Source organism: Gavia stellata, chromosome 11 (genome assembly GCF_030936135.1).
Source record: "Gavia stellata isolate bGavSte3 chromosome 11, bGavSte3.hap2, whole genome shotgun sequence".
NCBI classification, from domain to species: Eukaryota; Metazoa; Chordata; class Aves; order Gaviiformes; family Gaviidae; genus Gavia; species Gavia stellata.
The window spans coordinates 24,011,247-24,039,223 of NC_082604.1; the positions used below are offsets into that span (position 1 = coordinate 24,011,247).

General features: G+C 38.5%; 1 protein-coding gene across 5 annotated transcripts; it reads right to left on the reverse strand.

Moving 5' to 3' along the window:
• Nucleotides 1–279: 279 nt before the first annotated feature.
• ECT2 (epithelial cell transforming 2) lies at nucleotides 280–27,977 on the reverse strand. Of its 5 annotated transcripts, none has more exons than XM_059822955.1 (24): nucleotides 27,848–27,977; nucleotides 26,710–26,789; nucleotides 26,532–26,624; nucleotides 25,413–25,595; nucleotides 24,764–24,853; nucleotides 23,645–23,752; nucleotides 22,386–22,459; nucleotides 22,120–22,250; nucleotides 20,998–21,113; nucleotides 20,739–20,801; nucleotides 20,144–20,366; nucleotides 18,420–18,556; nucleotides 17,612–17,731; nucleotides 15,938–16,006; nucleotides 15,008–15,118; nucleotides 13,885–13,981; nucleotides 13,073–13,154; nucleotides 12,051–12,129; nucleotides 11,742–11,861; nucleotides 10,289–10,427; nucleotides 7,254–7,408; nucleotides 5,160–5,267; nucleotides 3,919–4,065; nucleotides 280–547 (listed from the first exon to the last, which is right to left on the reverse strand). In XM_059822955.1, exons 1-24 carry the CDS (start codon nucleotides 27,975–27,977, stop codon nucleotides 458–460), a joined length of 2,745 nt encoding a protein of 914 aa, XP_059678938.1. In that variant the 3' UTR covers nucleotides 280–457. The 5 variants fall into 5 exon arrangements, with proteins under 5 accessions (XP_059678938.1, XP_059678941.1, XP_059678942.1 ...); XM_059822954.1 differs by lacking the exon at nucleotides 280–547 and adding an exon at nucleotides 1,957–2,265; XM_059822958.1 differs by lacking the exon at nucleotides 26,532–26,624 and having other exon boundaries at nucleotides 26,710–26,786.

Below are 27,977 nucleotides of genomic sequence, written 5' to 3' on the forward strand. Positions count from 1 at the left end.
AAGGTCAGGTACTTCATAATGCATCTCCATTTAAGAAATCAACAATTCAAACATTAGAGTGCTCTGCCAATTGATGAAGTTAGGCAACCAGAAGAGTCATCCAAACTAGCGGTATGTTATGTGACCATCATCTTCATTTCAAAATCTGACAAACTAGTTTATTGCCTCGAGGGGACAATTTCCATAGAAGAAAACGCCTCTGTCACGTTGGTGAGAAGGTAAATTTGTGCAAGGGAATACCATGTCTTAAATGAAGACCAAGTTACTTATTCCACTGATTAGCTGATCTGCTTCAATACAACCAAAAATCCCTTGTGATTAACTTAGTGTTATCTAACATTTTGCTAATCATTGCTAAGTGCTAATAACTAAGGTACCATTAATGTCAGTAACAGGTCATCCGAACAGCCAGCTGCTTGTCAGTCACTACAATACAGCATTGTATTTCAAACCTGCTTCATATCAAGTGGGTTGTTGATCGACTTAATGTATGACTCCTTTTTTCAAAGATTGAGGGAAGACTGACCAAAGAAGGAGAAGGAATACCCTGTTAGGGAAGAAAAAAAAAGTTATTTGATGATTTGTTAGCTAATGTCAGTAGTGCAGTAGTCGTTTCTCAACCTTGATACATAGTACAAGGAACGTAACAGTACAGAAGATATTTAAGATTGGCAGCTTTTGAAATTAATGATTCAGCATTCCTAGATTTTGAACAGAAAAGTTAAACAGCACCAAAACGAGTAGAATGCATATATTTAAAAAAAAAAAATGCAGAAGAAAGATTTTCCTTGTTACCAGCCTTGTGAGATTCAGAATATAAGAACGTATTTTTGAAGAGTAGCTGTTAACCAAGCATTAGTGTACATCTTGTATCACACTTTTTGCAGTAATAACCTCCCTCCAAATTGAAGGCAAGATAACATTATCACAATGTCTTAGAGAAATGGAGCTTCCCTCAGATCCTACAGCTTTCTGTATTCTCACCAGCTTGAGCCCCAAATGAGATGCTGAACACATGCCTTCTTGGCTACAGAAGGCAATAGACATCACAATCATTTGTCAAAGCTTGCTTTAGCTGCACCTGGATGGGCACAAACTAGGCAAAAAGCTGACTTTTCTGGTGCTAGGAGCAAAGGCTGCTTCTGGGATTTAAAATTACAGTGAAACCAACATATCAATATGTAGCACTAAAAGTTAACCTCTTTGGATCAGCTGAGATTTTTATATTCTTTTTACATTAGACCTCAAGATACTTTCACAAGCAATCTTCTGTTGCTCGTTATAGCACAGCCAAGCTTTTCAGCATATAAACAGGTCATGGTACTTAGGCAGCTTGCTGCACACCTTCATGCTTCGGGAATCTTTTAAATAGGGATATTTTGAGCAGGTAAGGATATACCACTTCACTATGAAGTCTAATGCCTGTTTATGACACATCTTCTATTTGCAGCCAATAGGCAATATTTGAAAATTAAATTCTAAACTCCTCTTTATATAGCAGCTCTTATTAGACTCTCAAGTACTTTATACAGGATATTTTTTCTATTTACAGATAGGGGAACAAAAACTTAAAACCATAGGTAAAATGAGCTGCTCAAGACTTCCCTGCAACCAAGTTATTAAACTCCTCAGAACTCTGGGCAGTGAACTACACTGCCACATGGACAACTGAACTGAAACAATAAGTAATTCAATTGTGTATCAATAGAATTAAGAAAAAAACCACAGAAAAATTAAAGTTAAAAGAATTTGTGAAAGAATTAACTTTGCACCCAGAACCAGAAATAGAACTAGACCACATGTGAGTATTGACTCCAACCCTGTGCATTAGAACAGGTCAAAGAAAAATCCAACACCATTTAAAACACTTTGTGGATTCTAGGTTTTTATGTAGCTGTACCGTGCTGTCTTAGTTTAGGAGTCAAGATTTTTTGCTCACTTCATGCAAGATGGGCATTAACAGTCCGGATCTGATGTACAGAATTTTTCAGCACCACACTGGTTATTATCTCCAGCATCACCACAACTGGTGGTAATAATAGGGACAGGACATGATCTGTCCAAGGCATGACCATTTAAGCTTTCCAAGTTGGAAGGGTTTTTTTCTTCTACAACATTTGAAAGACGAGTATTCGTAGAGCCAGGACACAGCACAGGTCTAGGCCTGGAATTTTGAGAACTCCAATCAACAGAATTGGAGCGATGAACATGAACAACACATTTGACAGGTCCATTTAGGCTGCACGTAGAAGATGAACGAGCAATCTACAATTAGGAAGGGGTTCAAGAGTTAGTCCAAACAAGAAAAAACCCAAGCATCCAAGCTTTACTGATATTTTTACTCTATAGTCTTTCTACATCAAAAAAATCCCCACATAAGCACGGGCCAGGATTTTACTCAGATATATTGTTTTATTAAAGTAACAGCTTTGACTCTCTCAGTGGACTCAGACAGGTTTCCTGCAGCTTTAGTTTCATACTCAAGAACTGCACTGGTGTTCCAACTTGAGCGGCTGGAATCCAAACCTCTTTTCCCCTCAACCTTATGATTCAACCAAAAAGGCTTTATGCAAGTTCAGTAGTGTGTGGGATTGGTTAAAAAAAAACCACACATGGCATCACACACAACATATGATCTGCTACCAAGCTGCAGCTTACTACCTCAGAGGTCCAAGAACTCTGGGAAGAATTTGAAATCAGAAAATAGTTTTTACTACTGTAAGTTCTTATCATTTTGTGAAAAAAAAGTATTTTTGTATGGGGTAGACACACACAAAGAGAAAATTGCATGACTTGCATTTTCATGAGAAATGAGATACAGTGCTGTATCAAAATGAAGAGAGAATATTAGAATTAGAAAACAATTGTTGGAGCAATCACAATGGAAGGAAGAAAAATCGCTACAGAGAACTGGGGTATAGCCACATTTGTAGATGTATTTTTTTTTTATTTCCTCTAAAGCAAGGGAGTCTACTGTGATACTTCCTCCCTTATTAATTCATATTTTTTCATGCCTATCTCACGTCTGAGAGCAGAGCAATATCTTCACGTTGTACAATTTAATGGCCACTCAAACATACTGAATTAACTCTTTATTAAGGTACTGACATATCAGGCAGTAGTAGAAAGACACACAGGAAATCCTGTTCTTGGCCTTCTGTCCTACAAACTACAGACTTTAAAGCACATGTTTACTCAGTGTATAAATTTACTCAAACACTAGAATAAAAGCAGAGATGATGAAAATATTCCTCCAAATTAGTCTGCTTTACTAGACTGTACTAGGAAATTGAGTTTGACCTAATGTAGCAGAAGAAAGCTGCAATAGGTAGCCAGGCATAGCAGAGGACTTGCAGTATGTAGAACAATATATTGTTTTACTAAGTTTTCTTAAATATGTATAAGGAGATAATTCCCTTGCCTTTTTTAAGAACTCTCAGGCTGCAGCATCTGTATTTCTTTACCTTTCCTTCCCAGTTTGTTTCACAGGATGTCTATCATCTCACTACTTTCACTGATACCTTCACCATAGTACTCAGGGTTGTACACCACATTTCTATATATTGTCCAAAAATCAAAAACATGAACCAACATAAGACTGTGTTAGAAGTTTCTCACTCACTCAGACGAGGATACATACTCCGCCTCTGGCAAAAGAGGGTGTGGGGTTTTTCCTACTTAATTATACAAGGCAACGCCCAGTTTCTAGTACATACAGCAGATTTTTCTGCTTTTTCAGCAAATAAGCCTTCTCATTAAACAACTCTTGCTCAGAAAATAACACATCTAGGAATGTAGTTAAAAATAAATTTTTCCACCGTGGATCTTGAAATTGTTAAAGTAAGATCAGCACCAGACATTAAAATAACTGTGATCTTAAAATATTACTTATTTGGCCTGCACAGTCGAATCACTTACCGCTAATGACGACGTACTAGTCAGTCGGCTGCCTATATAACTCTCATTAGCTGAACTGGGACTTCTTCCTTCTGTTGCACTATGTGACATTAAAGCCCTTCGAAGAGCTCTCTTTGGTGTTTTTGAGAAAGAAAATGCTCTCGTAACCTGAGGAGTTTGACAAGCAGTTATACACTGACAAAAATCAGGCTGTAATAACTACTACAATATAGCCTACCATTCAAATTTTGAACATCTGTATGACATGTATGAAATGTTAATATGACTGTATCAAAACTAGCCAAGCAAACACACCCACAAGGTGATCTGACTTTTAAGGTTCCCCATCACCTCTGCTCTTCTCACTCTGTCCAAATACAAAGACAGCTAGGCTTCCCCACATCCCTTGGGTTCTGTGGAGTCAGGCCCCCCCGTCCTTTAAGTTGCTCTCAATTTAGTCTTCAGCAGCTTCCAAACTACAGCAGCCTCTACAGTTTTCTCTAGGAAACAGTATTATCACCGTGAACATCGTAAGCCTGCGCAAGGCTGCTAAGAATGGGGAACAGATTCCTCCTCGCTGCATCATCCTCTGTCACCCCTTCTCACACGCCACAAACTTTAGCAGAACCAAACCCAGTGCACAGCCAACACGACAGAGACAGGCAGCCTTCCTCCTGCCTCCCAGTCAGGCCCTCTTAGCAGGATATGGCACAGTTCCTCACTCCATTAGTTGAGAGCAGCTAAGCCATACACAAAGGGAAGCGTACACAGGCAGACACCAGCATTCAGCACTTACTTCCTTGCTATTTCAAACTCTATTTTATTACCAGGACATGCATACTCCACACCCATCTTACTTTTGAAGGTACTTGAATTTAGATAATTGCATGCAGCTTTAAAACTCCACTCAATATGCTAAAAACAGTTACAGCTGAGGGTTGGAGGGTTTTTTTGTAATATGTTTAAAAGATTCAAAATACTAAACTAAGAATAAAGTTCTGTAAGAGACTCAAAAATGACTACATAATACCTATGACTGTAATACTTAAGACTATACACAGATACTCCAAAACGACTCAGTCAAAACCTAAAACACTCCCCACCTTCTTTCTTTAAGGAGCTTATACTTAACAGTTTTAGTTCAGATTAAGTTTTTCCTGTCACTACTGTAAGTACTACAAAACACCTGAAACAGGGGTTCGAGCACAATTCCCTGACTGAAGTGGGGTTTACTGTAAAACACTATCTTTGTAGTACCTTACCTTTTTTGACGTTTTCTTTATTGCCCTGGATGCTCTGCTTAAAGTGCTGTCCATATCTTTAGTATTTACTTCAACTGAATCAGGATCAGCAGTATAAATGAGATTTTCCTATAGACAAAAAATAGTCTTAATAATGGTCAAAAAACATCAGCACTTGTCAAAATATCATTCTCTAGTTCACTAGGTCGTATTTAGAGGTTTTAATTTCCATATTCCGCCATATTTAACTCTTAATATACAGTTAAGCAGCTATTTGCTTTCATGCCATTTCAGGAGATTAACTGCTGGTGCAACCTGTTTATGAAGCCATTTCATCAGTACTTTCATATTTGGTTTGTTTGCTTCAGTTTCAAGTTCAGGGCTGACCAAGGTAAAAAGCAGTAGTTCTGAAGTGTATCTAGGGAGTTTCACCCCTTTGTTTTACTGACATATCAGCACTCTTATGAAGTGAAATCTTGACAGCTCCAGCTGTAATACATTAAAGACTAAACCTTTCAGCTTAAGCCCAATAGATGTTTCAGAATAGCCACGAGTTCGTTTGGTTTTTTTCGGGTTTTTTTTTCCATGCCTCATGCTTAAACTCTAGCATGTGCAAAGCACTCTCTGGCTAGCTACTTACAAAACCTGCGGGAGGGAGTGGGCGGGGGGGTGCCACACGTTGCTGGGATTTTTTTGTTGTTGTTTTGGGTTTTTATTTTGAGAAAAGACAATTTACCTAAAAAAAGGTTTGAAAAAAAAATTGTCACGACAGTAGGCAGCAAGCTGTATGGCTGTTCCCAGGGCCTCACAAAACATAGTTAAAGCCTTTACTGCCACCGTGCGGCACAGCCAACACTAACTCATTCTCACATAATGCCTCGGAGCTCTTGAAAACCAGGGAAAAGGGGAAGCGTGCTTAAATTGAAGCTCAATTTGACATTTAAATCAGCAGGAAAAAGGTACTATATAATTGGTACAAAGCAGTAGTTACAGAAATTATAACTAATGGGATTCAGCGTAGTAGGTTACAATTTGTCAGCATATGATTCTGAATGTCCTGGCACAAGAGAGAATGTTACATTTATTACATAAAGATTTAATTTCTATTAAAAAACCCCAACATTTTTCCATCCCGTTGTGTTCTACGTAACACAAGAGACTGAAGATAAGCAACAGACAGATTAAGGTAAACTAACACTTCTGAATCAGTACTTTCCTACTCAGTACCTAAAAAGCAAGGAAAAGCACAAAGCTAAGTTTCTTATTAAGTCTCTAGATGACAAGCCAAACAAAACAAAACTAAGATGCTATTTTGATTACTTAACTACCTCTCCTGAAACAAGCATGTCTTAAAAAATCACAGAACCAAATATTGTACAGTAAGAGTACAATGCAGAACAGAAAACATTTATAGCTGAAACAACTTGGGTTTAGGCTAGATGTACTGCACATTTTCAGCAAATTGGATGACTGATATGCATGCACTCTTACATAATTAAAATGTTAGCTGAAAGTCTCTTGCTCTAATTGGAGAGGAACTACTCTTCAAGTTAGTAGTTTTCTGGCTGCGGAAAGCCCACACATTGAACTTCTAAAAATGGGAGGAGACCAATGCCTGCTTTATTTCCTTGTTTTCTTTATTTCCTTGTTTTAAGGTTGTAGGCTTCTGTCTATAGGAGGAATATGCTTCATGTCTCTTACATTATGGTGCCCATGCAGATAAGATGTAGAACAAAAAATTCAACCTAACACAGAGTTAACTCAAAACATTGATTGCTAATGCTGGGTTTGTAAACTGAAACATAGCTGTGAAAGAAGCTAGCTGAAGACAATTCTGTTTAGCTCTGCAGTGCAGAGTTTAAATTATAAATAAATAATTTGTGATGGGGGAAGGGCATGATTCTTGATTTAAGTACTTATTAGCTTCTGTAGAAGCTAACTTCCAGGCTGTTTCCTTTTCCACCTTTTAACCACTCACAGACGTGCTAGCACAAATGTTTTCTGCTCTACTTCACCTCAAGCATGTCCACTCTTAACAAGTTCTTTAACTTCATGTGCTTCAAGCCAAAAAGAAAGAAATATTTCCAATCAGCAACATGGTTCCAGAGTACTTACTGCATCTGCTTTACAAATAGTGTTAGCCACATGCCGACACAACGTCTTCAACCAGTCTTCTTTAGGAGGTTCTTCAGTTGTCATCTGGAAACTGAGTAGCTTGTTGTTGAGTTCTGTAGGTGGCCGCACAACTAAGGCAAAAGCTTTATGGCAATCTACAGTTTATAAAAAGAGAGACAAGGAGTTAAGACAAAGAATAATAATTTCACAGAATCACTACAGTTGGAAAAAGACCTGCAAGATCATCAAGTCCAACCATCAACCCAACCCCACCATGCCCATTAAACCATGTCCCACAATGCCTCGTCCACACGTTCCTTGAACACCTCCAGTGATGGTGACTCCACCACCTCCCTGGGCAGCCTCTTCCAGTGCTTCACCACTCTCTCAGGAAAGACATTTTTCCTAATATCCAGCCTGAACCTCCCCTGGTGCAACTTGAGGCCATTTCCTCTTGTACTGTTGCTAGTCACTTGGGAGAAGAGACCAGCACCCACCTCTCTGCAACCCCCTTTCAGGTAACTGTAGAGAGCGACAAGGTCTCCCCTCAGCCTCCTCTTCTCCAGACTGAACAACCCCAGTTCCCTCAGCCGCTCCTCATCAGACTTGTGCTCCAGACCCCTCACCAGCTTCGTCGCCCTTCTCTGGACACGCTCCAGCACCTCAATATCCTTCCTCTAGTGAGGGGCCCAAAACTGAACACAGGATTCGAGGTGCGGCCTCACCAGCACCGAGTACAGGGGCACGATCACCTCCCTACTCCTGCTGCCCACACTGTTTCTGATACAGGCCAGGACGCCGTTGGCCTTCTTGGCCACCTGGGCACACTGCTGGCTCATATTCAGCCGGCTGTCAGTCAACACCCCCAGGTCCTTTTCTGCAGGGCAGTTTTCCAGCCACTCGTCCCTAAGCCTGTAGCGTTGCATGGGGTTGTTGTGACTCAAGTGCAGGACCTGGCACTTGGCCTTGTTGAACCTCATACAGTTGGCCTCGGCCCATCGATCCAGCCTGTCCAGATCCCTCTGCAGAGCCTTCCTACCCTCGAGCAGATCAACACAACTACCCAACTTGGTGTCATCTGCAAACTTACTGAGGCAGCACTCAATCCCCTCATCCAGACCATCGATAAATATATTAAACAAGACCGGCCCCAAAACTGAGCCCTGGGGGATTCCACTTGTGACCGGCCGCCAACTGGATTTCACTCCATTCACCACAACTCTCTGGGCTCAGCCGTCCAGCCAGTTTTTAACCCAGCGAAGAGTGCACCTGCCTAAGCCACGAGCCGCCAGCTTCTCCAGGAGAATACTGTGGGAGACAGTGTTGAAGGCTTTACTAAAGTCCAGGTAGACAACATTGACAGCTTTTCCCTCATCCACTAGGCGGGTCACCTGGTCATAGAAGATCAGGCTGGTCAAGCAGGACCTGCCTTTCATGAACCCGTGCTGGCTGGGCATAATCCCTTGCTTGTCCTGCACATGCCCTGCAAGTGCCCTCAAGATGAGCCTCTCCATAATTTTTCATATAATTCAGGGGGGAACCTTCAGAAGAGATAGCCCTCCATCTGCCAGGAGCTGGAGTTAGGGACAATACCATTTGGTACAAGGATTTTGCCTTTATTTACACAGTAGCTGTTGTATCACTTGCAAGAGCACTGAGTTCTGTCTACATCCTTCACCAAGAGGCTGCAATCAACTGTTCATGCAACAGTTGTTTATTCACCAAATAATCTGCATACTATAGTCTGCAGACTAGCCAGTCTTTACTGGATATAGCAGTAAATATCAATTTCATTCTCTAACTCATGAAATGTTGGACAGATCATTTATTTATCAGAGAACAAGGAAAACAACATTTACCCTATTTTGTAAAGCGCAAAGACATCAGTACTATATATGACACATTAAAATAGTCAAGTTACAACAGTTTTACCATTTAAACTTGACAAAAGATTGCTCACTTGATAGCAGAAAATTAAGCCATTGCTGATACTCCTTTATAGCAGACACAGCTGAAGCATGCTAAACACAGTTGAGAGAGAAAGAAAGAAAAACAACCCATCGCCAATTCAGAAAAGCAGCACTGGAAAAGCAGTCCTATAAGAGGGCGTATATAAGAGAGTAGCTGACCTCTCCCAAGATTTCTTAGCAAATATTAAATGGTATGCTAACAAATGGCTCCCATCGCCCAAGTCCCAAAGTAAACTTAAGTGTTGCACAGTAATTTGAAGAGAACTCTTAGAAGAGAAACCCTAAAGTACCTTTTAAAAATGCAGGTAGGCATCACATTTACTACGTACCCTTTCTGTCATTTCTATTTTATGTTGGGTTTCTACATTCAGGTGCTTCAGAGAACATAAAGCAGAACAAGTATGATGTGCATACCATCAACTACAGTGAAATATCAAATTTATCTGTCTAGGGTATAGATCTAGAAACTAGTCTAACTAGACTTCTTTGGAAGTCACTACCAAGGCTGGGACAGTACTGTAGCATGAGTTCTGCTGCTGTAGCAATGCGTTATTACTTCAGCGAAACCCCTACAGTCTCAGTATGGCAAAGTAGCCACAGAAATTAAGTCAGTTAAACCTTTCTTTTAAGATGCTAAGCACAGCTGCTCCTGAGCATCATTATCACCAGTTAAATGAAGATTTGGTTTCACAGCAACAGCACTTGTCTCTGGTCAGTCTAATGCTCTGGACTGAAGTTTGGTTTTTTTGTTTTGTAAATCCAGAGCTGCCAAGCGTACTGCTCTGTTTAACTCACACTGCCATTTGGTTGGCTTATGCAATACCATCTAGTAGTTCTGCCAAATTCAGCATCCTGCAGCAATTCTTGAAAAGCCAAAAGGTATCAATGCAAGAAATTCTCAAGCTCACACAAAGCTTCAAACAGAAGCTTGTACTAAAATCACATACCTAACATACCATACAACCAATATACCTTAGCATTCTATCCCATGACAGCAGACCTTTATCTTTTACACTCTAAACCACAATTTTCATCAGCTATTACAACACTTCAAAACATACAGACCTTCTGTTTCCCTGATGTCTAGGACTTTTTTGATCTGGGACAGCGGCATGAGAACAACGTGCTTGAGAGATGCAGGAGGCCTTGCGTGGCCATGCGGACTCTTGAAAGCACCAATAACTTTATGCCGTTTCCTTGCAATCTGCAGTTAATAGAAGACAAAGAGGTTAAAGTTAGAAGGTCTATCACCATCGTTTTGTTTCTCTTTTATTCTTTTGCCTTCTAGTATACAGGAAGGCACAGAAAGCCTTGCTACAGAAAAATACTCTAAAGAATATTTTACTGTATTTGCTTTACCACATAAATCTTTAAGAAACTTACTTATCTCACTATTCACTATCTACAGTTCAAGTGGCCCAGCAATACTTGTTAGTTAGCATCAACACACTCACATCAAAAATAAAATAAATTTAAAAAAACATATCAAGAGTGGACGTAATTTTGCATTACAGATCTCAATTTTACCCTGCATAACAAGCAAGGGCCCTTTGAAATCTACCACAAGGTAGTCTAGATTTAAACAGAAAAGACAACATCTATATGCATGAACCAGCTTAGGCTGTGGTATGTTATGTCCTAGAAATATCACTTGCTGTTGCTTGCGCATGCAGCCATCAAGGGGGTTTTGCAGTGGAGGTTGGTCAGTCAGTTTTCACTTTACATTAACACATAGGTATCTTACACGTTTTTTAAGTAAGGTATCTTCAGTTGCTTGTATCTTGTACATAAGATAAGCCAAGAAGCTTTATTAAAAGGGTTTTCATTTTCCTTTCCTTCCTTTACAAGAAGTGATGAAGCTGAGTCAACTTGACTCCCAGGAAGAGTTCATCACTAGTCACAACAATAGGCATTTGTCTAAGTGCTGTTTAAGACAGCAATAATTTTGGATTATTTTAGAGTTGGTCCTCTGCGAAGACAATGTTCTTTATTGCTGTAGAAAGTAATAAGTACTTTTGTAAAGTGTCCTTTACAACCTCAGTTTCTCCACATAAGTCTCCAAAACCCAGTTAGATTACTTTTCCCTCCTAGTTCTTCCTAACATACTGTTAGTCTAAGGCATTTAATAGGCAAAATTTTAATTTTTTTGTAGCCTAAGCACAGACCAATCTACCCCAGAGGCCCACTACTTACTTACTTCTCACATTAAATATGACTAAACTTTAAAAGGACAAACATCCTGCTGAGCCAAGGACTCCAGCACTTTTTCAACCATTGGTACTACTCAGGTAAACATTTATTTCTTAACATATTAAGCTGCTTTTAAATTTTTCATCTGGCTGCAAGACATTAAAGGCTACATTAACACCTCTCAACCATCCAGAAACGACTAGCTACTTGTGTTGGCTTATACAATAGCTAATAGAAAAATAACATCAGCATATGTTGAGCACTTATATACATAGTGTCAAGCCTTTCATAGTTCAGTTCATGAGATGTACTTATATAGTCATCTTACCTCTAGGCAATCATTGAACAGAAAGAGTGTGACCTGTTCTCCCCTGTCACAGAGGTCATCACCAAGTGCTACGGTTTCCAAACGCTGAACTAAGCTTCGGTGAGAGGACAAGAGATTGGCCTAAGTGAGAGAAGCAAAAAGCTCATTAAGCATTTAGTTCAAGAGCTGGATTACTGCTTACTTACAACTTAACACTGGAAATCTGTTTAAAAACAGCACCATTGCATTTTAACTTCACATACTTTTGCAAAGGGACCAAACTAGTGCACAGTCATTTTACAGGTCTCCAGCTTCAGAGAAATTACTTACTGGACATCCATCAACTTCATAGACAACGTCAAAGAACTGCCTTTGTGCCTCTGTTTTTCTTTTGTCTTCATTAATATGTCTGAGGGAAGCACAATATATTTATCTTCAATATCAAGCAACAGTAAATGAATGCACCGCATTTAAGACATACCAAGAATATAGTTTACACAACAGCATTGGAAAATACAAAAGCCAACCACACTTGCTCATTGAAGTATCCAAATACCATATACTAAGCACATAGGAAACTTCAGACCTAGAACAATATTCTTGTCATGTTATCAGTAGTTGACACACCATTCAGTTAATATATTAATTCCCCTCACCTGCCCTTGAACTAGATTTTGAACTAGAGACTAACCCAATGCAGTTCTTTACAGCCTGCATTTTATCCCCCCAAGTCAGGACTGCAGCTCACCAAGAAGCAAATGCAAGAACAAATACAATTTAAAAGTTGTTGTTGTTGTTAAAAATTGGACAAACGCTTACCCAATTAATATAAGAAGTCTCATTGCTGGAGACATACGCTACACTTCAAGAAGAGGTGAGGCTTACAATCTAAACAGCTTCAGCTTTAAGCTAATTAACTCATGGAATGGTGCCACAAATAGCTAATACAGGACCAGGAGAGAAACTAATCTTCCACCAATAGCACGTTCTTTCAGTGGGTATATGTATAGAAGTAAGATTTAAAGACAAAAACACATCTCTTGCATTCTGGAGTGAATAGAAATGAGTTGGAACAGACCAGAAGACTCAGGAGGTTCAGCTTCATGCTGAGGCAGGAAGTCAGCAGAGGTTCAGGGAGAAGTGCTGGGTAACAACACCACAGACTCCTTCAAGAGCTCTGGCACAGAATACCAAAGTGACAACAGTGGCCAAAGGGAGACTGAAGAATATATACAATTACATATACTTACATGGAGACTAAAGTTATGGCAACAACACACGAAGAGCAATTTAGAAGGAACAGAGAGATCTAAATGTATAACAGCATGTTTCATATAGTGAGCATCACTTACGTCATCACTTCCTTTAATGATTCGATAGCTCTCTCTAGAGTTATTTTATCTGGGTTCTCTTCTGCTGTATGCTTCTTAATATCTACAATTAAAAAAATAAATAAATACACTCACACATTACAAGTGCCTGAAAAGAAATATGAAAAATTCAGGTTTGAACTGTGAGTCAGATGACTGAAGAAATCACAGCTATCCTGGAGTCCAAATAGCCTTGATTAAGTGGGGAAGTAGGCTGAACAGCAATTGTCCATGCATCTCATTAAGAAAAAACCCACCTACAATACAAAAGCAAACCCTCAAACTATTAAAAAAAAAAAATCAACAAGACCACCTGCTGTTTTGGTTGAAGTGCAGCGACAAGCATAGAAGTCTGTTTCTAACTGAAGCAAAAAGGGTGGTGGTGTGGGGTTTTTTGTTTATTTTTATTAACATAATCATTATTACAGCAAGTGGTTGATACTACGTGGAACACATGAAGCTGTAAGCCTTGTCAATACATATTGCTCTCTAGCTTATGCTAGCTGCATTTGAATCTCCATTATATTTGTATTTGAAGAGACAAAACTGTTGTCAGAGCACACTCTTCCTCTACCTGTATCCTGCAGATAAATATATGACCAAGTGAAATTTAGCCAAAAGCATGCTTTCTTCAGTAATTGGTCTTGCTGACTGCCATTAAGCATGATTAACTCCCAGAATCAGGCTTGTTTATATAAGAAGAGCTGTTGCTAATTATGACAAAAAGCAGACATTATCTTGGGTTTTAACACCTTCACAGACAAACTAATAAAAAAAAGCCATCACTAGATTACCATTTAGTAGTAGAGCAACACTAGGCAGCCTTTGAACAGGACGGATAAGGAGTTCAGCTAGGCTTTGGCGGCCACATTCAGGTTTAGCCTGGTTTATCTGGGGAAAAGAAAGGGGAGAAAGGAAGTAGTTCTTATTTTTCCACACACACGAAAAACCCCAAAAATCACAAGCTAGGAGAAAAATTGTCTTCCGTGAAACCAGCATTACAGTAAAAGTTTGAGAATCATTTACTGCAGATACTCAGTCATTAACAGATCATGTTAAAAAACACATTATATCCAAATCTGCACAGTATTTATCACATGATTTATGTTCTCAGAATGTCTAGTTTTAAACTGTCGATATTATCAACCCCTCAGTCCTTGTTTCAGATGCTAATACTAATGTGGAGTGGGACAGGGGACGGCCTGTTCTCTTACTCATTTCCCCATCTCTTAGATATCAATACTTGGCTATAATTCCTGGTACCTCAGAAAACACGAGCTGAAATCTGTCAGTTTGATTACTCCACTATTTGAGAGACATTTCTTGGATATAGAAGAGGAGTTAAAGCTACGCTGCACTATTAATCAACCATATATCTTTATCTGAAGGGCTCAAGAGTCTTAAGACTCATCTTCAGATAACTCTTTGAAGATCACCTTCCTGTTAGATCTCCACTGTTTTGCTCCTATTCATTAGTCACAAGAATGTTGAAAGATTCTACCTCCCTGGAACTTCACAGCTGCCAAAAGCAAGTTAAAAGCTATTTCAGAAATACAAGTCTTTTAAACACAGGAAGGGGGACCAATAAAAAGCGGCAGCTCTAGTTATCTTTACAGAAAAAAGACGACATTTATTTGGGAGAAGTAATCAGAATGCACTTTTTCCAGGTACAAATGCATCTAATCAAACTACCTTCAAAGCTATGTAACAGAGGAGGAACTTGGACCTCTTATGAAAGCGTCTTACAAGGAGCTTGAGGGATTGAAGTTCAAATCCTTCCTATTTCTGTCTCGCCAAGAGATGTTCACATTCCTCCAAGCTTCCAAAATTCCACATTCTTCCACCTACTGCATTACGTTATTTACTTGGTAATGGTCTCCATGTTCTACTCAAAGACTTAGTTCTGCAGACACTTACCTTTAGGAAGGCATGAAACCTTGGCTTCTGTTTTTCACATCTAGTAATAGTCTCCTTGCTCATTTCGAAGAAATTCACAAAAGGAGGGTATGTTTTCAACAAGTCTTTTGACTGAAAGAAACATAACTGAAAGTTATGGCTCTGCTTTACACATTACGGAGCATTGTACATATGTTCGTATGCCCTGAGCCATACAAAGCTGCTCAAAGGCACATTTCAATACAGAATAATAAAAAATGTGTTGTAAACCCATGCGTGTTCACAGAACAAGTTAAGACATTTTTGCGTGCCAGATGCCCAAGATTCAATGCTGCTGATTAGATGCAGACTGCTCTCAGAAACGTCAAGCATGCATGTGACAACCTTAAAAGCTACTTGAGCAGCTAAGTAGAAGGCAGATTCTCCTAGCCACATGCTTTTGGTGAGAATTTTGGAAGTTTCAGACAGGTGTTTTTCTCCAGTTACTGCAATCACCTTTAAAAGACACCAAGCCACCAGAAGCAATACCTTAGACTGAAAACTTTTGAAGTCTTGAATGAAGAACGCAAGAAGTTTCCGTGAAAAGTTATTTTCCTAGTTATTTACTATTGATCAGAGGCAGCAGATAGCTAAGGTTACAGGAAGAGCCCCTTTTAACCTTTAAGTAAAATGCATGTCTGTAGTATTGCAAATTACAGTTCTCAAGTGGTATCTATTTGGAGTTTTACCCTTTCATACAAGTGGACAGACACACTTAAACCTGACACAGATTACCTATATAAAGTATATCATCTAACTCAACTGAAAAGTCTAAACAGAAAATACAACAAGTCAGTGTTCTTTCTCATTCAGTAGTGCTTTGCTTGTGTTTGCTGGCTCCTGCAAATGGATTGTTTGTAAGGCAAGACAATAGCTCATAATAGCCCTAATACATAAAAAAAAGAAACTTACATATTTGAGAATGATATCACCAATACTTTTGCTTTCAGTCCAATTCATCATAAGATCTTCCAGGTCTTCCTAGAATACATACAGGGATGGGGGGGAAGAAAGTAAGATAAGAATGAAATCCATAAAGCTGCAAGACGGGATCAGTGTTCTGCCAAACACATATAATTAGTGTGTTTCCATGCTGACAAAACAGGCAATCCTAAAAGCTGTACAATTTCACATTAAGCCCCTTCAGTCTACCGAGAGCTGAAAGCAAGAGAGCTCTGGCTTACTGAATATATAGTTTTGAATCAATGGAAGCAGAGCCTAGCAGCGTATCAGCACTAGCCAGCTCTGCAACAAGATGACACTGCTGTGTCCAACACACTACAGAACATATCCCAAATTACTATTAAAACAGTATACACAGAAGACAGAACCAATTCTAATTAAGAGTGCACAACTAATATAGGCTCTTAAGTCCATAAGATAGGATTGAAATAGAACTAGCATAGATTTCCCTCACTTGCTGCACCAGGGTGTCAAGGAAAGCGAGACCAAGCTGTTAAGCCTATATCAGCTTGATAAGGATCAAGCTTATTCACTGTCAGCTAATAACAGGGACAGGAGGGCACAGCTGAAGGTTCAGGATTCACCATTAATGCTGGTTTGTTGCTGCCACTTCTGCTATCTTTATTACACCAAAGATGAAGGAAAACACAACCACTGCATCTAAGAAACTTCGTCTACACTGCATGCTGCAGGTGAATCCTACTTGAGAGTAGAGCATGTGTGTCCATGTGTCATCTCAGTGGACACATACCAATACCTATTGTGATTAACTAGACGGGATCCCAGTGGTTGGAAAAAAAACCCAAAACAATCCCAAAGCACTGAGTTACAGGCAGTCTGCAAGTCCCTCTCTTAAAAGCCTACTGTGAAATGCAGATGGGAACAGACATATGCCATTATCTGAAGGAGATTTTATGACTTCATATTTGAGGAAGACTTGCATTGTAGTCTATTATGAGACCCACTGATGGCTTCAGAGAACACTTGCAATCCAGATGAAAATATAAAATAAAGCCTCAAGAAAACAATCTCACAGGGAATTCTAATCACCTCTTATTAGGCCTCAGTACCAGGTCAGCTGCTTCAGAGGCTGAAGTGCAAAGCCAGTTTTATGAGCCGGTGGTTTCTGACAAGTGGTTCAAAGCCATTTAAGAAGGGATTAGTTTTACCCTACTGAATGATAGAAGTCTCTTTATATGAGCATGTCTAAAGCCCAGGAAAACACCGATTTTGGGGGGATTTTGTTTTGTGGGGTTTTTTTTGTGTTTCTTTTTAATTCCATAGGACTTGTGAGAGTTAGACTACTATTTGATACCATTGGCCCTTTTGACCAGTTTTGTATCAGTTACAGAAAACCTCCTACAGGAAGAGGTATTAAAATGGGAAAAGGAGAAGCCAGCTCATGAATGGCAATATTAGTTACATGCACAATACTCAGACTTCAGATATTTATAAGTGAGTCTTAAAGCATACTTTGGATTTGCACATAATTCCATAGGTTGAACAGTATGTAACAGCACCAGGATGAACTTACACCTATCCAGCAGATATAACTTAAAGCATGCAGAAAAGATTCAAAGTCTGTATCAAAGCTTCCCCTGCAGGGGAAAAGTTGCAGCTTGCCTTGATTTTAGTATGCACATCAAGAATATCTGGAATGCTGCCAAATATGGTCTTAATCTCTTCCTGTGCAAGGATTGGTCCTCCAAGTTGTCCTTCCTTCTCCAACGGAACTTGAAATAACTAATGAATTAGATAAAAAAGTTAATGCCCTCCCAACCACCACACATTGTGTTAGAAATAGTTATGAAAGCAACAGTGTTTTCCTTCCAGATCATACTTGCCTGCAGTCACAACCTTGAGATACTCCCATTTAGCAAGAGTGGGTTATGGAGGAGTGCTTTTGAGACACAAACACTTGAGTTCAATATGTCGCTACAGCATAACCCTCTTTCACCTACTTTTCTACTCACACACATCTTAGCTCATTCTCTAAGTAAGTAATCAGCTGCAATGGAAACAAACTTTCTAGAAATTAAGCTCTTCCTGTAAGCTGTTTGCTATTCTGCTCTTCTTGGAATAATTAAAAAAAGGTTTTTTCCCCTGCCACCTCTCTCTATTCACCAATACCTTAAAAATCTGAGTCATGAAGATCCTATTTTCCTGAAGCTTGGAACTTCCACACAAACTGCAATTCCGTTGCAGAACCCAAATTAGAAATTGTATTTTCCAGCCTTGATTATTAACAGATACTAAATGTTTTTATATGTCAGTAAAATTACATGAGATTGTTTACACTGTCATCTTTTTATGAACCTTTGACGCACCCAAGCCCTCAAAAGCCTGCAGATCACAGGTTGAAAATAATCATTGATGCAAACACTAGATGTCTTATTACAATTGACCTGTACTTGCTTTAAAACCAGCTTACCTGAATGATTGTTGTTAGAATATCAACATAGTTACTTTCTGTCTGATACAATTCCTTTGCAACCTGCCATCTTGCAGACTGCTTTAGTGGAAGAGGAGTTGAGTTTTTGGAAGGCTTTGCACAGGGTTTTGGTGTTTCTGATGAAGAGATATTACCAAAAGAAATTAGAGCTTTAATACAATAGAGTCCCCCCAAAAAAAAGCTTACCCTCAAAGAGAGGAGAAAACCTTTAAAACTTTTAAGGGAAGGTAGCTTTTTCTTTTAAAGGCTATTCTGTAGGTTATTCTATAGTTATCAGAGCTCTTTCTAGAAAATGGCTTTTTTATTACAGTCTAATTATAGAACAACAGTAATATATTATTCCTCAAAATTAGTCAGAAACTAGTAAGCCATTTATAGACAGGTCAGTGACTTAACCCTATAATATTTAGTAGGAAGTGAGGATTAGGTGCTGAACATTTTTTATACATACACTATGTACAAAAGTACTTTTCTACTTTCACTTTGCCATGTAAACAATTATCTTTCAGCTGCCTACCATCCTTGCATTAGTTACGTAGCTCAAAAACATTTATTAAAATCAGTCCTTGCATGCAACACCTACATTTCATCCTGGGGGGGGGGGGGGGGTGGGGCAAGAAGACACAAGAAACACATTTCTCTTAAAGCTAAAGCCAAGGTGGACCTGGAACAGTCCATTATTTTTAAATATTTGCTCATGTATTGGACCTCAGGAGACTTGTACTCACTCATTCTGATGTCAAAGTTCATTACTGTCACAGTTACTATGACATAAGTACCTTACGTGTTGTTTTCAAAATAGCACTTTTTCTGAAACTGTCTGCTGATGTTGGATTAGAAGAAAAACTTCCGTACCAGGGGTTATGAAAGTGATAGCATGATCTAAGAAAGCTGGTCTTTTGAGTGTAAGCTGATCTTTCCTGTATTCCTTCAAAATTATCACTTCCAGGTTGTGCCTCACTGAGATTACTTATTTGACTTGTATACAGGGGCTTTTTAAAAGCAGTAGTAACTACAGATACCTCCTCTATATAATGGAACTGGGGCTTTTTTTTTTTTTTTTTAAAAAACTCAGACATTAGCTCTTGACTAATCCACAATTTTGCAGTTTCCTCTCTTCCACAAGAACCATATGCAGAGACATTAAATCTCTTTGCCAATTAACCAATCAAAACTGGTTGGCAATTTAAATTCTTGTGAAGTTTTAGATGTGACAGTTTGCTGGCACAAATAGTGTTACCTCAACAGAACTTTTCAGAGACCTAGGAGGAGTGGGCTTTGCAGGAATTTTCCCTTTAATTCCTTTAGAAAAGAATATTTGTCCTCCTTTCACCAAGTATCCTACTGGAGAGGATTTTAGATGATTTACTGTTAACTATGTTGCTTATTTGCTGCAGATTTTCAGCAGAGTGTTTGAAGCATTTTGGAGTAACACTGTATTGTACTCCATATTTATCAACTCCATATCTTTTCCTTGTTTTCCTTCAGGTATGAATATGCTTACTGCTATGACAAGAGACAGCCTGTCTGTGTCTGAACTCTTCACTCCAATTCTGCTTTCCACACGCTTCGAAAAGGAGAAAGCCTGGAATTAGCAAATCTGTAGCAAACCTGTAAGACTTCCCTGCCACGCCTGTTACCAGTTGTATGCAGAAAGCTCTTAAACACTGCAAGTGTGTCTGATTGAAAGTTTTTAGCTCTACCTCCATTGGTAGCGCTCGACTCTGGAGTGTTAGAAATATCCAACAAGGACCCAATAGAAAGCGAATGTTCAGCTGATGGGCGTTTCCGAGGAGGGAATGGCGACATGTCTGTTTCTCTCGTCAGTTGTGCAAGGGTCTCTTTCAAACGGCGTCTTTTACGATTGCTGTTTGGAGTATTCAGAGAAAGTAGCGACACAGACTTCTTGAGGCCAGGACTCTCTGACTGTAGTAAAAGAAAGTTTAGTGTTTTTACCTGCTGTGTCCAGCTCAAGTCAGTGCAAAGGTAAGTTAATTGTAGAAGTCAGCACACAACATAACTCTTCTTAGGGAAGCCGAGGGAAAATGGGCAAAGCCCCCCCTTTTTTTTCTTTTAAGCTGGAAACCACAGTAGTATTTTGTTTGACTAAAAATAAGTTCAACCTTTGAGAAGCAGAAAAAAGTTTTTTCCAAATTAGTATTCTATGTATAAAATTTATAATGTATTATCTGGAACTTAAATGCTGCTTTCATCTGTGGCCCCTCACATACTACTGCGCATGCTAATTTTACCACCAAATACATGCTATGCTGCCCATTATATGACAGTTCAACATACCTTCTCAAATAAATACATGGACTCTCCAGCTCTGGCATCCATTTGAATGCTTCCCCAGAACCACTAAAGGAAAAAAAGAAAACACACGTTAAGAACACATTACCCAGCTTCACCCAAAGTTAAAAATATTTAAAATAGTATCTATAATAGTAAGGCAGTTTGCATACTAAATGCAAACATCTGGCTTAGTCTGAAAAAAAAAATCTCACATACCAAGTATTATATAGCAATATTGTTTCAAGAATTTGTTCGCACTAACCTCTTGCTTGACAACATAAAGGTTTTTTAAAGGTTCAAATGGAAGATCTTTTACTGTACTTTCTTCAACCACTAAATGCGTACACCTTTCATCACCAACTGGCAAATAGTGTCCTCCTAGATAAAAAAAGGCAAATTAGCAAGACCGAAGGATATTATTGTTAGAAATTTCTATCTCTTTTGGTAGTTCTGTGGCACCTATCATTAGTGAGGGAAGAGCCAGAGAGAGATGAACTCTTCAGTGAGCCAATCAGTTGTTGGGCTTACACAACACTCCAGATATTATCAGCAGTGGACAACTTTTAGGAAGTAGCATGTAGGATGCAGTAATAAAGTACACGTTGAAAAGTCAAGAGTACATGGAGTTCAGAGAGCATTTAAACCTGTGTGGCAATAAATGCAATTATCTTCTGGAAAGCTTTTCTTGTTTCTTGGAAGAGCAAGCCAGGAATACTCACTCTAAAGACATCCACAAGCTAGAACCTGTGCATGTCACAATCTTACAAGCAGCTTTAGGTAAACAGGTTGGTGGGGGGGAGGCAAACCCAGCCAACTCTCATCTCTGTTGAGAAAGCCTTGCTGTTACAAGCTTGCTCCATTCTCATGTCTATAGTTCTGTGACAAGTTTCCAACCTTGTATTGCTGGAGTTGCATGTAAGTTATCTGATACATCATTACTGTCAATGTGATTAATACTGTACTACACTACCGAAAAAATGGAACATTTCCAATCAAGTGTTTTACTGGTGATGATTCATATCAAAGTTGTAAACATTGTAGATGCTTTCTGTGAATTATGTAAAGATGCATACCACAAAACTGATTACGAAAACTGAAGCAGAATATACATATTAGGTAGCAAGTTTTCCACGACACCTTCAAGCATCCTATAATTACTTCTTTTTAAATTGTCTAGTTTCAATCATCCTAGGAAGTTTCAAGTCTTCAACAGCTACCAGAACTTATGCATACACCAACATCGAAAAACCAATTTATAGCTCTCCAAGTTGAATAGTCTTCATTAATGCTTCAGGATTTCACAATCCAGCATTTCAGCTTCAGTGAAGTATTTATCACCTATAAACCCCATTCTTTCCACACGTCAACTTTCATAAACAATAACCTTGCATTTCTGTCATTTCTTCCATGTTAGCTTTCTCATCATCAGAGAATCCAAGGAAACTTAACATGCAATCCTGGAAGGGAGGAACCTTGAACTGATTTCTAAAGTCATCATCAGCTGCACAGAAATCACTGGGAAAAAAAAAAAGAAAAAAGGATGCACAAAAAGGTCACTAAATCAGTGCTACATCACTATTTAAACAGAAGATCACAACACTGCAGGGGAACAGGATGCAAGGTTAAGGTTGAAGGAAAATAAACACCTACATTTCATTCCTTTTCTCCCAAGCCTTATAAATCCACTCAGCTTTCACGATAGGAGTACCGAGACTTACAGCAATCTACAAAACAGGAAAAGCACAAGTTGTACCAAGTAAGTATTTCCGTTTAAGTCTTTCCCATGTCAAGAAAAGTTTGTAACCTTGCTGGTTACTTTTTTCAAGACAGATACTCTCACTTTTCAAGACAGATACTGCAAAAAAGTGAACATATTCCTTCAAGAATCATGTCCAACTGTAACTCACAAGAGTTAGAATGTATTAATTCTTCAGTGACTAGGAGACCAGATCAATAGCTATTTTGACACTTACTCAAAAGCACACCATTTTGTTAGTCTGATATCCTTCATCACTCACAAAAACACAAAACCAAGTCTCTGTTGCAGTGGAATATGGGATCTTTCTTCTGCTTTTGATACTGTGTATGAAGACAAACTTCCCAACCTGCTTTTACCAAAGAGAAAGCAACTATTCTAAAGGTAACTTCCATAAGCGCTTAAGAGAGATTGTGAAGTTTTCCTACTTTCTCCCGTTGAGTTGGCAGAAAGGAGTGTTTGAACAGAGTTAGAAAGTAGGTCTTCTCTTCCAACTGGAAGATTAGAAAGACAGACTAGGAAAAAAGCAACAGCCTTCTAAGAATTCAAACAAGGGAGAGTCAAGGGACATAGGCATTGCTATGTCATATTCCATGGTACAAAACACCCATAAACTTTTATTTACTTGTCAGCTGGACGTACATGTCCTGAAGAATTCCCTTTTGGTGTTGTCAGGAAAAAAAGAAACACCCACATATGTTTACACATAAAGGAAGATTTGAATGCTTACACGTAACAAGTTAATTTTAAAAAGAAGATGCACATAAATTGAGTACTGAAGTTTTTTGCAAGTTACCTCAAAGTTTGTTTGGACAGAAAAAAAAAGCAGGCATGTTGATATATAAACACTTATTCATTGATGAACAAATGCTAATCAATGTCTTAAGTGCTGATAATGTAAGTGCTTAACAAACGTTTTTGTTCTTGTTATTTACTAGTCTGTTTCAAAATCTCCGCATTTAAGCAATTTATGTTATTTAGATCTCTGACAGAGACAAAAACATGTCAAAGCTCAACACCAGACAGAGATGAACTCACAATTACAAGTCATTGTAAAAACCCAGCAACTTATGAGCTGAAGTATAATTTACAGACCTAGTCTACAAGAGCCGAATTCTAAGTTTCCATGAAGTACCAACTCAAGCTTACATACTCTGAATTTGTCTCCATGTGTTGAGTTAGCCACCAGATGTGTAACTTTTGAGCTGAAGTCCCTTCGAATAATTCCACCCATATGATGAACCAAGGTCACTAGCTTAACCTGAAAAATAAAGATTATATAAGCTTTCAGTGTATCTTTTGAAGAGTACGGTGCAGAGTGAGAGCAGTACAAAAATAGTTTACAAAGCAAGCTACAGAAAGTTACATTAGATGTCTAGGAATATAAATGCTACGATTTGTTCTTCAAACAACTTGTTCACATCTACAGGATATAGTTGATACATCAGAAGAACTATTAACTTTTTTTTAACATTTAATACAGCCTTGCTGTGTAGTTTGAGGAGGACTACCCAAGCCACCAGGACTCTCGTGATCATCATACATAATGCCTTCACCTTTTCACGCACAACAGATTTGAAGTATGTTATCCTCATTGATTTAATCAATTCTACCTGAAGGGGCTATTGCCAGAATTTACATAAGATTGCAATTTGTCCAATTTGAATCTAGCAGATCAAACCCAACTATCCCTAACTCTGGGCAAAGACTTTTGCTTTGGTTTTGTTTTGTTTTTTTCCTAGATGAAGATGTGGAGCGATATTGTTGATTCCCAGGTGTCCAATAGGAAAATTAGCTGCCAACTGCATCACCAAAATGGAAAAGCAAACTGCTGGAGTATCAAACCACTTCATACCTAGATAAATCAAGACTAAAGTCCCGATAGCATAATAGCAAGACAGCATGGCAGCAAGATAACATGTCTGCAAATGCTCTAACAGGACTACAATGCTTTACTTGACCACACTACCACCTGTACAAATAAGAGGACACTATTGGGTAAACATCATCTCATCTGAAGCCTAAATCTACAAATCTTTAAACCCTACTGAATTAGAGCTGTTTAATGTCATTCAACAAAAAGTGACCAAATCTGGCATGACAAAATGACTTGGAGAAGGAAACAGTTTTGTTCCCATCCTCAAATATCACTACCTCTGGACGTGCAACTAAACAGGAGAACAAACAATTCATCCCCCCAATATGAGCTCTAGTCATGGTTACACCCTATGGGTGATAGAACAAAAGAGTATTTTGAAAATAAAAGTCTTACTAATTCATCTTTCTTCCTGAATCCTGTAAAGCACAGTACCAAGTTCAACATACTTGCACAGTACAGTGGACGACAGGAGAAAGGTAAAGGCTGAAAGTAAGAAGTAAGCTTATTAGTCAAAAGCATACTGCTTCCATTAAAATTTTAACATTATTTTAATACAGTACTATTGTTCCTAGTATTAAAATGCATCACGCACTAGTCCATGTCTGTGTATTCAGTTATACCTCAGCTCCGGACCTGCCAGCATTCTGATATAGTAACTAAAGCATCCCCAGATTTGATAGGTAGTGCTCCATCCTTTTTTTACTCCCCAATCCACCCCTTCTATGGGACAACCTTTGGGAATATAAAGTGACTGCTGGAGCATCATTCGTATGCTGCCTTTCCTAATGGCACAATCCCAACTAGTTGGTCAACAACTCCCATGACTACTGCAGTAGTTGTAGCATTACTACTGTCTGCCTGTGCTTTCTCACTACATGCAATGTTCTAACACGATACTAGAAACTTGCTTTTCTTAAAATTCTCTTGCTAAGAACATTTATGATTGATTGGCAAAGCAAAATAGATTTTATTTTGAATACTTAATATTTAGAACTCACTGCACCAGAGAACTACTCAGCTGATTACAACAGAAAGCACATACCTCTCCTTTCTGTGCACAGTGCAGTACTACTGGAGGTCCAATGACACGGCAATCTGCTTTGCAGAGGTTGTTAAAGATAGAATCTTGGAAGTCTGACACAACGAAGATAGTCTCAAATTCTGGGGAATCAGAATCTCCAAGCTCTTCTATCGTGTCTGTCTTGATGTAGGGCACTTTAATTTCCTTGATTTATGGGGATGAAGGGGAAAGCATTCAGGCAACATACGTACACTGGTGTCAAAATTGAACTGATTTTTGTTCTGGACCATTAGAAAAATGTATGATTCAGATTTCAACAGAGACAGACTCTTAGGATTTGTGAAAGCTGAATGAGATGCACTGTTTTCTAGCATAAGAATAGCTATGAACTGCACCTAAAAAAATGTCTTGAAGTAATTCCTGTTTCTGAAGAATAAGAATTCTAGTTACTTTAGTAGTTTACTTATCAGTTCACACTGATAATATAGTATTGGAAATACGTACAGATAGGAAAAAACCCCAAACTAAGCACAAAAGAGAAATGAAATTTCAGACTGTCAGAACAGCTTTAAGGTACTTCTGGATGCTACTAAAAAGTAGTGTCCAGATTGCAACAGCAAGCTCCTTGCTGCATAAGATCCAAAGAACAGAAGTCAATTTTGTTCATTGCTCGATATTTTTAAGGGCTCTAACAATTTGGTCTGTTCCAATTTCAATCATTAGTTCCAAATTTTATTTTCTAGGTTTTTCGCATCAAGAAATGGAGAATCACTTCTTACGTTTAAACTTAAATGTAGCTTTCAATTGAAAGAGAAGTCAATTAACCAATTATGAAGTCAGTTCATAGCAAAAACTTATGTTTTGACTGAATATAAGCATGCAGTTGAATGTCTCCATTGATAGTTCTATCCCCATTAGAAAATATCACTAATTAAGAGCTCAGACATTACTTCCATATTTGAGAAAGTGTTTGTAAAAAAAGTGCCAATTTTGACGAACTTTAAGTGACGCCATTAGAAACATTAGCATATACTGTGACCATTATGCCCAATTAATATAAATTAAAGCGTGTGCACATTTCAGTCCCAGTGAAGTACAACATGCTGCATGCAATCACAGGTGCTTAATTGCATGACATACCATATGAATAATACTTTTTATTAGTTTTTCTTCTGATTCACCAGGACTAGTTTCCTTTATCTTTATAACTGGTACTTCCATTATCTTAATGGTCTGTGGAAGAGGAGAACTTTAGTACAGAACCAAATTGGTTACTAGAAGTCTAATCCAGTGACTGTTTTGTCTTAGACCCACATACCTCCAAGGCTTTCAGGAGCTCCTCATGTTTCCCTGCTTCCTGAACCAAAACCACTCTTGTTTCTATCTGAGGCATTTCTTCTGTTTATAGAGAAACAAGGATAATATTTGTATTTTAATAGAAAAATCCATGTTACATCAAAAAAAAAAATCAATAACGTATAGAAGAATACAGGTAGACCTCATCCTTTCAAGATACCTTGTTTATCAGGAGCAAGCCTGAAAATAAACGTTACCTCAAGAAGCCTGTCCTTTAATTAAGGCATACCCAACTGACCATAGAGCCTAAACTTTCTAGTATATGGTGAAACAAGATCCTGCAATTCATGACCAGTAAGTCAAAGCAAGAACACGAAGAAGAGTCAACAAGAGGGGGGGTGGGAGAAAGAAAAACAACAAAATTATTGATTTAATGCTTCTAGCAGAATTAGATATGAAGACTTGATGGTAAATAAGACAGCTGCTATCTTTTCTATGTTTCTCTGTTCCTGGCTGACAGGGTTCATTACTTCCTCGTAACTGCTCAGTTCCACCAAGGAATACCAAAACTGAAGTTAGATATCTTGTTCTTTTTATCCATGTATTAATAAGCTTTCAAATTATTAGGAGGAAGGGACAAGTGTTGTCTCCATGTCATTTGCACCGGAAGACCGCCACTGGATTTTGGCTACTGCATTGCAGAAAAACAAAAATACCTTTTTCATTGTTTTTTTTTAATTCAAGAACAAATCTTGAAATTAATTTCAAGCTCAAGACTATTCATGTCTCTAAGGACGACCCGTAACCCTACACAACAGAGCAGCTATAGTTTCCAAATGCTGGTGTCAAAATACCACCTGGAATGATTTATTCCACAGAAGAGGCATCAAATGGAACTAACAGCTTTCTATATATCAGCCAGAAGAGTCATTTGATGTCATGGCTGTAACCCCAATTTTTTTATAACAAGGTGAGTTAAAAATTAAGACAGTCCTTTTGTTGGTGAAAGGATACCAAACCAACACCCTTTTGGCTACCCTACATACAATTCTGTAGTTCAGCAAAGCACTTCTGGTTTTTCAAAACTACCAAATACCTACAAAGTAAGTAATCAGTCACTATAAAAACATAGTAGTCTTAAAATAAGCTTCTCCCATTACCTTCAACATCCAAAACAGATCCAGAAAATACATTCTGCTTGGAGTTTTCTATAATTTTTGAATCAAGAACAGAAGAATCAGCCAAGAGGCTCCTCCCGGTTTCAGACACCAGTGTACTGTTGTCAGCCAT